Source organism: Patagioenas fasciata, chromosome 2 (genome assembly GCF_037038585.1).
Source record: "Patagioenas fasciata isolate bPatFas1 chromosome 2, bPatFas1.hap1, whole genome shotgun sequence".
NCBI lineage: Eukaryota > Metazoa > Chordata > Aves > Columbiformes > Columbidae > Patagioenas > Patagioenas fasciata.
The window spans coordinates 77,647,247-77,664,365 of record NC_092521.1 but is presented as its reverse complement, the minus strand read 5'-3'; the positions used below and the strand labels follow the sequence as shown (position 1 = coordinate 77,664,365).

The 17,119-nt window shown below is 37.5% G+C and overlaps 1 protein-coding gene across 18 annotated transcripts in view; it reads left to right on the top strand.

The window, feature by feature from the left end:
- Positions 1-17,119, top strand: part of CTNND2 (catenin delta 2) — a 650,551-nt gene that overhangs the window by 340,999 nt on the left and 292,433 nt on the right. For all 18 annotated transcript variants that reach the window (XM_071804478.1, XM_071804466.1, XM_071804465.1 and 15 more), the window contains one exon: positions 11,532-11,704. In XM_071804478.1, coding sequence (XP_071660579.1) covers positions 11,532-11,704 — 173 coding nt within the window. The remainder of the gene's footprint in view (positions 1-11,531; positions 11,705-17,119) is intronic.

Below are 17,119 nucleotides of genomic sequence, written 5' to 3'. Positions count from 1 at the left end.
ATTGCAACCAAGTAATTTTTAATTTCCCTCCATTTATTTACAGTATTCTGTAAGCTGATATTTTGTTTCAATGTACTGTCACCTGCAGCATGTTTCTTGGAGTTCATATCTGTAGTTATGTCTACATGATTAAATGTGCTTTTATATATAAATGCCATACTAATTTCACAATATTACTTCAATTCTCTGAGCTTGTTTGTCCTGAGATGAATCCATCTTTGGTATCTGGTGTAATTTTATGCTGTGCAACTGGCTTAAAATCTTTGCCTAAAGAAAACAACCCTCACAATCTGACTTTATTACTGTAGTACAAAATGTGAATGTCAAATTAATACAGGAGCAGTAGCAGCAAGACATATATAGAAGGGGGAAATTGAGAGGTGAGAGAGTCAAGACCAGGAAAGCAGGAACAATCAGTAGCAACATCAGAGATGGAAAAGGAGGTAGTGATCAGCTTGTAATGCTTAGCCTTTGGCAAACACAAATCCTGCACAGGCAACCAGGTGTTCCCTCATCCACCACAGGAAGCAGTTACTGAAATTCATTAGAAAATGACAGTGAGTTATGGTAGCGTCTGTACGAGCAGAACAAAGCAAGACTTTTGGCACCCAAGCCTACAATGCAAAAGAACATCAGTAAATATTGTGTCTGTAGTACAGGCCAGGAAACAAATGTGCCCACATCCTGACGACAGACTGATAAAGCACTCGCCCTCCTCATGCCTTAGTGGCACAATCAGACGTGCCAAGAGCCACATCGCTCTGGGATCCACTGGTGCCAGCTCCTGAGTATAAGCAGTGTGTAGATGCAGCCTTGAAAAAGAGGTAGTTGGCTTGTTAGCCTGTGTAAAATGATGTATATGAAACAGAAAATCTTGGCAGGTGTGGGTTTGGGCTTCTTTGTTCTACATGCAGTTTACACAGCTCTCAATGAAGTAGGGTTTTTGTGACTTCTATAGCACAGAGTAGGGAGCTGCCTCTGGTTTTTTCCATTTTGACCTTATAAATGGAGAAATGAAATTTTGGAGTACAACATGAGAGCAGAGAGAGGTGCACATTTTTGGACAGAGAAAGCAGAAAGAAAAGGGTGTACTCTCTGGTTTATGGCAGAAGAGTTTTTGGCAGATGAAAAAGATTGTAATAAAATTTTGACCTTTTTGACTTCTTAACTGACTTCCAAAGCAGTGCCAAACACATTCTGAACTGGCTTGCCTCAGAGACCAAATAAACATTTTCAGTTTTGGACAGAAAAGATTCAAGATTTAAGCCTGTCAAAGGTCAGGAAAAAGTGGAGTTCTACTTTACACAAAAAGAGGAAAGCTGTTTTGTGCTACTAGTTAAGTTCATAGAACAACAGAATAGCTTAATAGATCTACTGATGCCTTTCATATTAGACCCATATATCTGTGAGTAGTTTCATATTCTTTGTAGTCAGAAACTGGCAGGCTTTTCTAAAGTTGTTATTATTTTCAATAGTCTGAGTCTATTTGAAGAGATTTGTCTATTTTTTTGTTTTCTGATAAAACATTCATCTTCCTTGTGAGTCATGTTTGTGTGATGTCTACAACCATCTGATTTTATTGCTTAGAAATAAAAAGGGAATACATTAGTTCAATACTATCAATAGGATTTAGTCATGCAAAATATGTTCTTCATTAACTTGGCTTTTTTTTTTTTTCTGTAAACAAAGCACTCCATTTTAAATGTAGTTATTCTTTGCAAAATGGGAGACTGATAATGAAAACACAAATTAAAAATTAACAAATATTTATGCCCAAATCCAGTGTTTCCCAAATGGAAACACAACAGTTCCTTCTGAGTGAAGCTTGCTGTCAGTGTTGCTGCATGCAGTGCCTTCTCCTGGATTCAAGTTTATTCTTCTAGTCACATTCAGAAATGTATCTCATCCCATCCAGAAGCCCAGTTCAGGTACTGTTCTCCTGCAGTTCCACAGTCTGATCTTTTAATAGACAGCGGGCTTCTGTTACGGTGAAGTATTGTGTGACTTCTGCCACTCCTAGTAGTGCGTACCACCTGAAGAGTTTCACAGAAGTAACATTGTCACCGCCAGCAAATCATGCCATTTGGGGAAAGAAGTGATTTATATTCTTTGTGTAATTCACATCATGTCTGCCTTGGGACACAGACAAGGTTTGGTTGGCAGAGGCTTCTCATGGAGGTGTAACAAGTGCCAGCAGCAATTTTACTGCCAAAAGAGCTCCAGATCATCTGTAGATATCCTTGGATGGAAGGCTAGAGGATTTTTCATCTTTATGTCTTCCACAGTGCAGAACTGTAATTAAGTTATTATCTTTGCTGCTTGTCTTGTTCATATGATGTTTCTATCTGTTGTTCCTATAAAGCGCATCATTGTAATGGCCAATGATAAATTATCTCCTTCAGAGACTGATTTTGATATCTGTAGAGTTTAGCAAGCGATTTCATAAAATATGATTAATCTTCTACAAAAGAAGTTGTTTTATCTTGGGGTCATTTAAAAAATTGCAGTGGTAGGTTATCCTTGGTTTTAATCTAAATTTAGGATAGAATTTCCTATTTAAAAACCAAAGACAAGGGCAACTTCTGTATTCTGAGCTTAAATATGTATAAACCTGTTGTTGCTTGCTGCATGTCTTCAGGTATTGTTCTCTAGCATCATCAGTAATTTCTCTCATTAGTAATGGAACTCCAGATTTTTTCCTGCTGTCAAAGATTGTCAAGCATTGCTTATGAAAGAAGATCTGGCTCTATTAGATTTCACACAAACATCTGGAGTAATGCTATGTGTGATATTATATAGAAAGCAAAATATACACTGAGTAAATAACATTGAAGTTACCCTGTTATGTCAGGATTGCTTAGACTTTGCTGTTACCTTGTTCCCTGAGCCTGCTAGTATTTCATATTTGCGATACATTTCCTAACTTTCCAGAGGATTTTATGTAAACTTACTGGAAATTCTATTATCTTTATAATATTGCTTACAAATTTTTTTTGCCATAAAAGTTATCTATCCCTAAAGAATTTTTCCCCCTTAAATACTTCCCTACTAAGCTCAGCTATTGAAAAATTACTTATTTCTCTCTGGTTTTCTTCCTGTTCCTCACAGGAGCACAGTTACTGAACCTTAACCATCAGGCAATATTTTGTGAATGCCAAAGTTTTGAAACATGATTCTGCCAGACACTAAGAGGAGATCACATTTGCTACTCTCTGGTCCGAGTTTAATCGTGCATGGATTCCTTGTATTTGGAGACACTTCATTAGCATTATGCAGTAGTTGTAAACCCGGTAGTGTCAGGCATTGTTCCTGAGTTCAACATCAGTGCTATCCTCCTGCCCCCAATCTGAGATCACAATATGACCATACTTCAGGAATGAAAAGCAACATTTACTCTCAGGGTGGGATGCAAGCCTTAGATTTTTCTATACACTTTACGTCTTATGGTTTCCTACAACTTCTTGTGGACATTTGTGCTGCTTTGCTATCCCTTGGAGTAGTGATGTATTATTTCAAATCCTAGCCAACACCTCTGTTTTCTTCTTATAATAATGGAAGAATTTTATCTTGTGTAAAAAGCATAAGATAATCATCATGTAATGAAAGAGTATTCTATTCCCAATTGACTTATTCTTGAAATAAAGTGTTCTTCATCTTCCATTCCAATAGTAATTGGGTCAGAAAGAGAGTTAGAAGGGATATCCTTGTATTGTTCCCTTACACAATGGTATCAGCCTATTTTTTGCATCAATTCTCCAGATAGATATCATTTATAGACTTCTTGGATGTAAATGAACTAATTCTACATTTTTGAATGTATTCCACCAAATCCTATTTTCCAGTACCTAAGAATAGGTTCTGTAGCAACACTAAAACCCTTTTCTGTATTTGTAGGTAGAACATCGGCCTCTTAATGCTGGTAGGGCATGGTATTGCATATAAATTACTTTCCTTTTTTGTAAACCAAGTTTGTTTTCAGTGTAGCCGTTTAAGAATTGCTGCCTCTGATCTAAAGATATGTGTTCATTTCATAACAAGGGAGCTGCTTGTTTAGCTTATAAAGTATTATCATTTATTTTTTTAATTTCAAGTATGTATTTGCTTCCCTTTTCTTTTTTTTTTTTTTCCAAATTTCTGCATTAGTATGCAACATAATACCTTTGTTATGTTGCAGCCTTTGCATTTTTATTGTAATATAAGGCTACTGATGTCTTTAATATTTAATATCTCCTAGAAGGTAGATCTTGAAATATTTTCTTACTACTATTCTAGTACTAGTCCTGGATTTGGAGGGAGAATGGGGGCAGTGCCTCCTATTACTGTTACATTATAGCTACTTGCTATCTTCTCTTTGAGATCTGACTAACAGTTGGTTTGAAAGTCCTTTTCCTACAGAATCTGTTTGACCAGTTGTAGCTGACAGAATTGCTTTTCATCTTCAGATCCTAGTTTTACCTTGGTTTAATCTCTCCTTTTTCTGCCTGTAATTAAGAAAACATCTTATCTTTTTATGACAGCCACAAAGGTCTATCATTTAGTTGCCAGGGTTTTCCCCACAATTGTCCCCTGCCTCCTCCTGCACTCTTTGCTGTTCCCCCAGAGACTAGAAAATTGGGAAGAGGGGACAGACGTCTGTGCTTGACTGGCAAGGTGTCTCCTCCTTGCCACCCCCTGAGGCACTTGCAGGATTTCCCTTCCTTTCACTCAGTGCCACCACTTTCCAAAACCATTCTAAATTACCTGACTAAGAGATTTCCTTCAAAGAAGGTTTCAGATGATCTCAAAACAGGTCATGTTTCAATGGAGGGGTTTAAAACAAGCAGGTATAGAAATGTTCCTTACCCTTCTGATTCAGAGAGAGAGTTTACTTGGAAAACAGGATAAACTAGTGAGATGCCGAAGAATTTTTTATCACTAGGAGCAAGTTTGTCCACCTTGTCTTTCCCTATCATCCACTCATCTTTACTGCCAAATACTGTGGAAGGACACCGGCAAATCACCATCAGCAGCTACCCCGGTTTTATTTTTCTTTCAGTCTAGTTCCAGATTCCCCCAGCATCCCAAATGCAGTTGAACACTCAGAAATTGAGCGACCACTTTACAGATACCTGACCTGATCTTTTATTTTATTACATCTTTTTTTAGTTATCTATTTCTTTGAGAAACTGGGCAACAAGTACAACCTAGCTGTAGAAGCGGTTAGCAACTACTTACCATGAGTACACACACTTAAAGGAACTAACAAAAACGTAGGTCGTAGGGTCAGGATCAATATTTCACACTCAAACTAAATGATCTTAGAGGCAGAAGAAACAGTAAGTGATGACTTTTTGGTATTTGAAATCTTTAATTAGGCATAAACTAACAGTTAGGAGATGGTTCCTTTTGCTCACACGTGAGGCACCTCAACCTATTAACTTTGTAAATGAATGTTTAAAGGACATTAAAGAAGCTTTGCTAGTGCTTTCTTTCAACTGTTACCCACATGAGCAAAGCAGGTTGAAGAATGTGTGAAGTGATTAATTACACTAATTAAAAACACTTTATTTACACTTACCCTATAATTCATCATTACTACTTCTGTCAGCTGATCGAAGGTGAGTGAAATGTTGTTTATAATTGGTACGGGAGCTAATTAAATGTTTGTGCGAGCACGTCTTGGTCTGTTTCCTTTGTCAATTAGAACTCGCATCACAATAGATGACCAGCCAAATGGAAACGTATAACACAATAGTAGTGCTCCGCTTTACCACTTACTGGGAGAAGGAAACATGCCCCAGTAAGCCAACTGACTTTAAAATCTGAAGGAGAGAAAAAAAATCTTTCCACTTTCATTTGAATGATATTTTTGTTGGGAATTTCACATGAAAAACTAAGTAACAAGTGTGCAGTTATCTCATGGGGCTGACTAGGTATATGTTTCTATAGTTTGTAGTGTAATTATTTTATGCAATTCTTATCGTATAGATTTAGAATACTGAATTAATCGTGCTTTTATCTTGTAAAAATATAGTACTGTATGTAACTTGTCATTATACCGTAATTACTTGATAATTGAACAATTAGCAGACAATGTATTATTCAATATTTGTTCCATGATAACTTCAGCTCTGTAATGTAATATATTAGTCCCATTTCATTATTCAACCTTGTTGTTTGTTTTTGTTTGTTGGTTTTTTTTTTTAATTATTTTGAAAATTGACCATAGTATTGCTATAGTATTATCGATAGTATTATCTTCAATTGTTACCTACTGTAAGCTTAAAATGTGTTATATATTCCTTGAGATACTGCAATCTAAGGATTAGGAAACTGGAGTAACTTTTCAGATGTTTGCTGGACATGAGGGGTAGGGTGCCATTAACGTCCCCACAGGGAACAATTTCTTTGTTGTTGTTGTTGTTGTTATTTTTGTTGTTTTGTGAGTTCCCCCTTAACAAGAATCTCACATTCATCTGGCTAATTAGCTTTGTGACCCAGCAATGGAGCTACAATGTGAGATAGGAGAAAAATATAAAGTTCTTTGAGTTTAAAATGCATCTAATCCACAGATTCCTACTGGCTTACCTGGCTGTCCTCTAAGTATAAATATATCATAATGAATACTAACTGTACTTAATTCTTATCAGGCTTACATCATATGTTTGTTTTGAAATCCTCACTCATGATGTAGTAATATCAAAAATAGCAAATTTCAATAGGTTGTACTTCTTCACCCCCCACCCCTAATCAGTGTAAGGGTACTTGGAATAGCCTCTTTGCACTCAGCATGATTTCTCAGCACTTAGAAAACTGCTTAACTGACACTGTTAAGCTCCTGAGAGCCCAGGTTCCTGGTGGGTTTCTTGCATGAGATATTCTTCTACTTATGACCACTATGGGATATGATTTGGGTGAGCTTTGCTACTGAGTGGTCACCAGACAAGACCCTACCCTCCAGGTGAAGGGAAGAAAACATGTCATGATTCACCAGCTCTGACTCCCAACCAAGTTTCCTGGCTATTCTATCACTGACAGTGCTGATGTCTATTTTTCATAACCTCTCACAGAAGCTTCCACAGGCCTTAATGACTTTCACTGAATCAAGAATCAGTTCTGTGCTGGTTCACTTGTGTCTTTATTTCCTGCTTTTCATTTATTTAATTATTTATTTTAAAATCTAATCCTTTCTCAGCTTAATTTGGACATTTTGCTGCCTGGCCCAGGGCTGTGGATCACGATGGGCCACTGAGCACCCAGCTTCTCTCGAGTATTGTTTTCAAGCAAAGAAAGCAAAACTATGAGCCTTTGTCTTGGAATCTGGCAAAGCCAGGAGACATCAAATCCCCTCTTGTTGCAGGAGGACTAGCAGAAAGAAACATGCATTTAAAACATGGAGCAGTACTGCTGACATACTTGGTATGCTAAACATTTCTAATAATACAGGTATTCTTTTACCAGCATCGTATTTGTTAAAAATTGGTTTTATACTGTACGTCTAATTGGTACATTTTCTCTGTGAGCATGCACCACTTTAATACACTTAGAATATCTACAAACTGACATAACTCCTACTGATATTGGCAAGCATACTCCAATGGATATTAATAAAGTAGCCTTAGCCCTTGCCAGTTTCTGAGCATGTAAGAATGGACATTTCGGACCCTTCTTCAACGCATAAGTACAGTTGTTCTGAAGAAATGCAGGTATAAAGTCAGTTGCACAAGTGAAAACTTTTTTATGCTGAGGAATAGGTTATTATTTAAAAGCAAAGCACACTTTTTCACACAATGGAAAGCTTCTTTTATTTTAAGTATGCTGCAAAACGTAATTTGGAAAAAAAAAAATATAAAACTAAGGAATGACATAGAGAAATATGTTAAAATAATTATACTCGTGAAATTTTATTGTTTTATTTCCATTTTGCCTTTTTTCCCGCCTTACTGGTCTGTAATGTCTTGTCACTTCTTTCATTAGGAGTAGAATAATTAGAAGTTTATGTGTATTTGTTCTGTCCTTGTAAGTATTTTATCGTTGTCTTAGAAAGTACTAGTAAAGCTCATACAGTACATGCAGGTACTGAGAAGTAGCCTAGTATTCTGCTGTTCTGAAACAGCCATATAAAGTATTTCTCACTTGAACACTTACTGTTCAAGAATATTTTTAAAAGATAATTAGAAATGAAAGTTTGGTGTCTGCTAAACTAAGCCTTATCAAGTTAGAAGTGTTCGTTTTCAAGCATATTTTAAATTGAAGATTGGTAGTTAATTATGTAGCATTAAGGGAATTAATAAGACTGAATTGTTCCAGTAGTTAACTAGTGATTTTCAGTGCCTAAATGAAATTACAGAATTTCCAGTTGCCTTAGCTCTGCTGAAAACAAATGAAAAATAGTTGCATGAACATGAACACTTTCTTATACAAACAGAACACAGTTTAAATTTTTGCCAGGAAGGAACAGTTTGTTGTCAAGAGCCATCAGCGTACAGAAGTACACAAACAAACCACGTATTTTCTGGGTGAACTGCAGACTCTTCAAAAGGCTTGGTTTTGCCTTCAGGTTGAAATCTCAAGAATAGTAATGAGAAAAATGACCTATCTTTTCCATACCAGGCAAGGTGGGACTTCTTGTAGTCCCTAAGTCCTGAAAAAGAAACTTTAATTTTTTCAAGATCACTCTGATCTCAGATGTATCTTGTAGTTTGTATATTCAGGTTAGACTTAGTTCTTTACAGGTGAGCAACCACAACTCTATTCTACATTTGCTTGAGAAATGTGGACTCATTTTAAATTTAAATATCTATCTGGCTGTCTCTCTCAAATGACTCTGTAATTACTTTATTCAAATGTATGCATGTTTTAATTGTTCATTACTGCTTGTTAAGGTGCAAAATAAAAACTGCTATACAGTATCTAGTAAACTTAAAACCATGTGCTCCAAACTTCTTACTTTTTTTTTTTTTTCCTACAGTTTGGAGAAGTCTCTTAAAGTGCATGGAAGCGTTTGGGCTAAATGGTGCAGGGAGCCCATGTATGTGATTCTAGCTGGCCATGTAAATGCCTCAGTGAGCCATAGTAATATGAAAGAAACAGTTGAAAGCCAGATGCAATGAAAATTTAAACATACTGAGTTCATAGCATGTGATAGTTTAATCATTATTTAAGCTTTAGAAATGTCACAGCATAATTACTTTCAGAATGAGTACAAACACTTTCATGCAAAAAAATTGCTTTCTTGCTGCAACTTTTGCCTCTCCTTGGAACGTTATGCTTTTATGAGTTTTCTGAACTTAATCACGTCACTTGATCACAGGCAAATTCCCAGTGAAAATTCAAAATCCAAAAGATTAAAATAAACTCTACAGATACATTTTATAACTAAACCTGTGGTTTTCTTACGATCTTTTTTTTTTAAAAAAAAAAAAAACTGTCAAAATATTTTTCATGAAAGCACAAAATTTTAAAAACAAGCAAATAAAACTAGAACAATCAAACAAAACACACACACAAAAACCAAACCAAACCAAACCAAAACAAGAACAAGAAGAAAACAGTTAAATGGAAAATGCTTTGTAAGCCCTATGTGCAGAGTCAGGGAATGGAAAGCTACCGTATGTTGGATTTACAAGCATGCATGCAGGATTAAATTCAGCTCTACTATCCATGTGATGCATTTTTATAACCTCACAGCATACATGGAGCCTTGCCTCCTTCTGTACTTGCAAGGTAGACACAAGGACCAGAACTTACTTTCTAAATTTGTCCTATATCTTGAATATTCTGAGGAATGCAATTGACTTTGCAGTATAAATTGTGTTGATATGTAAAATAGTGTCATAATCCCAGTCCGCACTTAAATGCAAACACTTCCACTTTATATAGCCTACTATGATTTGTTTATAATACATGCAGTTCATGCTGGATTTTGGAAATTGTCAGTTATAATGGTTCTGCTAGTTCTGAGAAACAGGCTACGGGAAAAAAAATACACTCCATGTTAATTTGGGAGTAGGGTTGTTTGCGTGTTTTCTAAATGGATGTCTTTTTGGAGCATACATCCTTGCGGCAAAGACTTCAAGGTCATAAAATTTGGCCTTTGTATCAGGAATGTCCTGGGATTTATTTCATTGAAACTTCGCCACTGTGAGTCTTTTAAAAACTCCATTATTCGCTTGTTCTGTAGGAGCAAAATCAACATAATCATTTCACATCCCTTAGGGTTTGTGTCATGTTCTGTGCTCTCATGAGCTTGTTATCAGTAACCAGAAGATGAACTTATCATCCCTGCGAAGCTGTTGAATATGCTATCTGTCAGGGGTGTCAAACTCATTTTCACCGGGGGCCACATCAGCTTCGCGGTTGCCTTCAAAGGGCCAAATGTGATTTTAGGACTGTATAAATGCTACTGCTATAGATGATTGCTGCTGGGTTGAAGGTCTTTGTAACTCATGCAATGGCCAAGCCATAACCCTCTTCTTTTCTCTCCTCTTGTATTTCACTTGCTGGGCCCAGACACCATGAAACAGTAAGCTAGTTTACTGAAAATTAGATGAGACTAAAATCAGTGAAGGCATAGGCAAGGATTCAGTAGGTGTTCTTTGATGTAGTTCTTTGTGTATGGACACATCAAAACAGTTCACCATTAAAAGTGGTTGTGGGAGGTCATGTCTAAAGAACACAATGGTACAGTGTAGCAAGAGCCTTTCCCTGGCTGATAGGGAGAGGCTTACCACCTCAGGGAAAAAAATGGGGAATCAGCTATGGGCACATGATAAACTAAATCACTTGTACATGAACTTAATTAATATTAGAACATGTTTTAGTTTCACAGAACAACTAGATAACTGTGGAAGGTGTCACTGTTCATGCTCCTAAAATGCCCTTCAGTCTGGCAGCCCAAATCTCAGCTCATTGCCTGCACTTGACTTTCCTGCCGTGCAGTGCTATGACAGGGAAGGTAAGACAGGCTGACAAAACAGCCATCAGAAATTCACGGAGATCAGGATGAGTCCTGCATGATGAGAAGAGCAATAAATATTTTAAAGGCTGCCATCCATCCCTACAGGCACCAAAGTATTACATCACCATGTGTACATGACAGAGCGGCAGTAATCAATAGATCTAATGTGCTGGGGGCCCACGGAGGGACAAGTGAGCATTTCCCATGCAGAACAACTGGATATAATTAAGTGAAATAAACAAGGATTATCCTTAGACAAAAAGAAAACTCATCAACTGTTCTGAGCTGAAATGCAAGACTTCTTTATCAAGTAGTACGGTTGTGTTTGTTTAGGCTTAGAAAATCTTCAACAGTCAAAACTATGTGTTTTTTTGTAAAGAAAGCAATGTGGTCCATAGCGTTAACACAATAACAATGATGACTGAGTAGTAAAGAAACAATTTAATGTATGTGATTTTTTTATTACTGAAAAGCCAGACTATGAAAAGCTGAAGTCACATATATCTGATAATTTTGAGGCTCACACAACAGATAATACAGGTGTGTCCTTTCACTGAGAATTTCTGACTGCTCTCAAACCCTGTCCCCACAGGGCCCAGCCTCCTCTCCCAGAGCACGCTCCAGCTCAACTCCAAACCTGAAGGATCCTTCCAGTACTCGTCCAGCTACCACAGCAACCAGACCCTCGCCCTGGGTGAAACAGTGGCCACCCAGCTCCCGGCCCGCAGCAGTCAGGCCAGAGGTGCCATACAGAGCTACAGCCAGGTACGTGCCCTCAGCACCCCGAATCTCTCAAAATAGTGCATGGAAGCTCCCAGGAAACAGAGGTGTTCAGTGCCCGCCAGCACATCAGTGTCTGCCTTTGTTTTCTGTCTTGTTCAATGCGTCCACAGCAGGGTAGAGTTACCACCTTGATTTTCGTAAATCTAAAGTGGGCTGACTTGCGCAGTAATAAATTAATCCTGATTAAAAATGAGATTTACATGCCGGTTTTGCTTGCAGATATTTTTGGTGATCACATGTTTAGGCATTTACTTTTTAAAATTTCTGTGACTGTGCTGATCAGGAGCCCTAACTAAGGTCTAGGACCTCCCTGCATTGATACCAGGATAGTAATGAAAGCAGTAAGTGCCAGCAAACAAAAACAAAGCCACGCTGACACCAAATGTGAAACCTGCTTGGGACACTATGTATCACCCAGTGCTGTGGCCTAATCCCATGTGTAAGAATAAGTTTTTGCCTTTTTTCCCCATCATGCTGTATGACAAGCACCTTACCAGGCAGCTACCTGTATGTTTCAAACATTTTGAAAGATTGTTTCAGATACTCATGAAAACTTATAAATCTCTCTCCCTGTCTAAACAACCCCTCCGGGCTCTGACACATAACCCTCTCACCTTCTGTGCTATTCATCGTGACATCAAAGCCTCTCACTGGGAAGTTAAGCTTCACTTTAGACAAAAAATTCTAGGAGTGTTCATGCTTCTGTACATAAACAAAGTCTGTCTGGGTTTCATGGTCAGCTGAGGTTATTTTCTCTGTTTAGATCTTAACTACACTGGCAAAGCAGACCATCTCAGTGTGACACTGGGACACTTAATAATTCAGGATTCTGTAGAAGTGAGTAGTATTTGAATTTCAAAGCCTTAAATTGCTAAGAGATTTCCAGTATTATATAGTCATTGCACAGCTTGTGGGATACCGACAGACATACAAGATTCCGTTCTCTCAGTTGGCTCAGAAAAGCTCCCTATCCTCTAAGACTGAAAAATGAAATAAAGCACAGTTAACTCTCATTTCAAATTGAGCAGGTACTTTTTCTCTTCTTTGAAGGGTTTAAAATGAGCCTGCACAGGAGTGAGGCCTCAGGGTATTTCTCTGTTTACCAAAGAAGACCTCCCTGATGTTCTTTGGGATTGGAGCCAGCAGGAGAGCAGGACTCCAGCTAGAAAGAAAGAGGAGGCTGTAATAGCCAGTTGTAGCCTGGGCAGATGTCATCAGGAGTTTTGCCTGGTGAAAAGCGTCATATCCTGGAGGTTAGCCTGAAAAGGTGTGATGTATTCTTCAAGGCAGATAGGAAATGTACAATGATGGAAAATTAACAGATTGCGAGAACAACAGAAACAAAAACAAAGAATAAATGAGAGGGGAAGGAGAAAGAATCTTAAAAAAAAAAAAAAAAAAAAAAAAAGGCAGGAAAGGAAAGTGTTCAGTTGTCTATGAATTAGAGATAGTGATATTTTTAATAAAAATTTTATCATATTGGTAGAAAAGGATGAATTGATGGAGACAGGAAAAAATTAATGAGCTAGATTTCTTTCATTGAAATTACACTGAGCAGCCATTGCTTACATCTGAAAAGCCCTCATGAACTATCTGCTTCACAGACAACTGCTTACCTTCAAAAAGGTAGCTAGTAAATTAGTAAGGCAACCTTTCCTATTCTTTTTTTTTCCCCTTGGTATGAGAGGGTAGAAAACAGTTTTTCTTCTCATGTTCCTCCAGATTCTACGGTAGATGTTCCTGCAGGAAAATAACTCACAGAACATAACATTTTTTTCCTACCATCATTCTGCAAAAGATGCTTGACAACTTCTGGTCAATTAAAATATATCTTGAAAACATTGACAAACTGCCATATAAACTATGAATTAACATCACAATAAACATATAAATGAGGTTTTAATAGGTAAGCAAGAAGAAGAAGAGTCAAAAGTTAAAATTTAAAAATTCTGAATGTGACCATTGCTGATCACACAATTAAGGAGAATCCTTGGAATTGTTTTGCTATCTCTATTATAATTAAAATAAGCCTCGGGAGTCAAAACTGCTCAGTTTGTGATAATTTCCTTTGGAATTTGTGTACAAGAAACACAGCTATCTCTGAACATGAATGATAGCCCAAATGCGTGGAAAACATATGTAAATAGTCCCAAGGCCAGCTGTGACAGCAAAAACAATTTCTGAAAATGCAACTGTATAAAAAAGAGAAACTAATTAGTCTTGGGACCTCCTGTATAATGCTGCAAAGTGCAATCCAACATTTTTGTCAATTTGGAGTACTTCATTATAGTTTTTCCACTGCTTAGAGTACTTTAGAACATGAAACTTCTATCTTCTAAATGCTACTAGAATAGGATTTCTTAGCAACAAATGCTCTTATGGCAGGGAATTATTTCGTTTCCCCACTGAAAACAGTTTTTCAGACTTGGTGTCCAGATCCTGGTATATCTTGCATTAATAAATCAAAGTTATTTGTGAAGAGTCAGTAGTGGCTCTTACTACAAAAAATAGCAGACTTTGCAGGTGAGCTGCTCGAACATGAATTCTCTATTTGGACAGTGTAGTCTGTGAACAACTGATTGGGTTTACTGTCATCTCGAAAATGGTCACCTCATGTTGTAGATATCATAGGAATAAAAAGCATACCGTGATCTACAAATTCTGGCTTTCTACATGCTCTGCCATGTGTTTGCAAGGGGAGGTGAAAGGAAGCCAAGACTTCCTCTGGATGAGGACTTCTTTAGCTTCTGATGATGCTGCTGCGGTCTTTTCAGAGGTGGAGGCAGAAACAGAGGTAAATCTCAACTGCATATTATCCTGTGCTTCTGAAGCCACTGGGCTGAACAAGAATTTGAAAACCGTTAAAACCAAAAAGTAGATGGAAAATAAAGGTAATTAGAAAAAAGCCTTGAAAAATCGTTTAACAATTAAATTTTCTAACATCCATTTTCCTATAAGCAATGCCTAAGTTTATTATTTGTCAGACCACCATACCTCACTAGCCCTATTTAGCGTATTAGCAAATAAGTACACAAATGTGCTCAGTTGTCAAGCAAAAAGTGTGTAATGGCCTTTTCCAGTTAGACTTTTGGCTCTTCCTGCCATCAGTCATCTGTGCCACAAGGTTAGAGGCTGCTTGATCATCTACCCCGACAAAATCTAAAATAAGAACTTTACTTCCGGTAGGATGTGGCAGATGATGATATGTTTAAAACTGGATTCCAAATATGGACATGAGAATTTTTCTGTCATTAAAGGAAGCAGATGAAATCTTAAAACAGATTGCTCTTATTACGACACTCACTGTGAGTGAGAAAAATTCACTACTCAAAATTATGATCATGCAAAACTGATCTGCATATTGCTGGTTTGATCCTACAATAGGTGATGATTGCAGCTTTCATTGCTGCTTTAAAACCAGAGACTGACCATCTCTGGATACTCTGGAGGATCTCACACAATTCTGTCTGTGGATGGAGAAGACTATGATGATATTACCTACATTCATCTATACATATGACCTTTGAGATTAAGATCAGGTAGGCTGACAAGTTTTCCTAGTAGTGTTGGGGTGTATTTGGCAAGCACAGTATAGCAATGACCTTGTGCTGGCCATGACCTTTGTGACAAAATTAGGATAAACAGATGGATAGGCCAAAGGTATAGTCTGGCATCTGTTATCATACAAGTGCATTTGAACATAGGTAGCATCTTCCTAGTTACGTCAGGAACTTATAAATGGCATCAAAGCAGTCCTGCAGAAGAAAGATCTTTCTATAGGTGCTGCCCAAGGGCTGAAGTAGACTGCATCCCAAAGACAAGAAAATTTTAAGCATTTTCCATACCCTCTTCTGCCCTTTGTAGAAGGGTGTTGATAGAGGCATTGGACGGGAGCAGAGTGATACCTTGAGTGAAGGCATATGGGAGGTTCTTTGAGCTCACAGAAAAACAAAAGCCCTCACTTGACTGGCAAGTCTTGCAGTCAGTGAAAGAGCACAGAGCATCACCTAGATTGTGAAACAGAGCTGGACACTTAGAAGACCACCTGTGTTTCTTGAAAACTCTAGTAAGGATGATCAAGTTTGCTCCCTCAAGCTAGCAACACCCACCAGTATTCAAGAAGCTAAAACAGCCTGGAGGGATGTTCTTCCACAAAACTTGAGCATCCAATTGGAAAATCCTCCATAGAATCAAGATAAAGGGTCTTCTCATGGGCAACAGTGTACTATATATGACTTTGTTTGTATGCATCAGATAAGAGCAGGTGATCCCTCAAAGTTGCAGAGACCAAAACAAGCTGAAAACCAGTGCTGGCATTTAATGCTAAACTAAAAATGCTTGTGGTTAAAAGTTCATCCAGACCTAAAACAGACAGGCAGGCTTACTCAAATGTGACATAACTTTTCAGTTTCTTCTATTATCTGTCAAAGAAGTACACAGAACATTGAGCACATATTGCCATTTCTTAAGGGTGACTGGTACCATGATTCAAATTTTCCAGCATTTTCCTGGAAATTGTATCATTATCTCATTCCCAATAAATGACTATAAAGCCTTTTCTGTTCTTAGTTCTAAGAGTCAGACGGTCGTATTGACAGAAGTTCTGTTCCTTAGCACCTGTGAATTATGAAGCATAGATGCACAAATTCCACCAAGTTTTGGTTTTCTGTTCTGGCATGCCAAAGAAGAAAATAGTTGGAAGGAATTTTAGATGATGTACCAAGTAGATCTGCTGCACTTGCTAACATCTTCATAATGGTCATCTTGTTCTCTGAGACTTTCGCTATTCAGGTTTTGCTGGTTTTATACACACCGTTTTTCCCTCTGGAATCAGTCTCCAAGAATCAACATGCTGATGTTTCAGAATCAGCAGCTGACCCCAAAGGTTTGCTTCATCTGTCTGGCCATCTGGGATTTTGTAATGATTTTGTAATTCCTTATCCATGAAAAATTTTCAGCAGAATAAATAATTCAACACAGTCATTTGCCCCTCTCAGTTCTAGTTCATAAAACAGAAGTCTTCTGCTGCAGTCTTTCATTTAATCTTTTTCAGTTAAAGTTCTGATTTAAGTTTTCAACTTGAATTGTTTAAAACAACAACAACAAAAATGCTGATGTCCTGAAATTTAGTGCATTAAATGCATGTATGAGAGCAGGCAGACCACAGTCAGACTGTTCTCTTGTCTGCTATAACCTACCTGGGCACCCTAAGTAATTTTCTGTATACAGCTCTGCAAATCTCATTTTGTCTGTATCAGTAGAGAATGATCTTTCTAGTAAGATTAAATGTGAAAGAAAATATTTTCATAGCTGTATTACTGTTCTCATGGTTTTTGTTTCTGTTTTTGTTTTTTTTTCCACACATCTCTGCTGTTAAAAAGGATATAAGAGTATCCA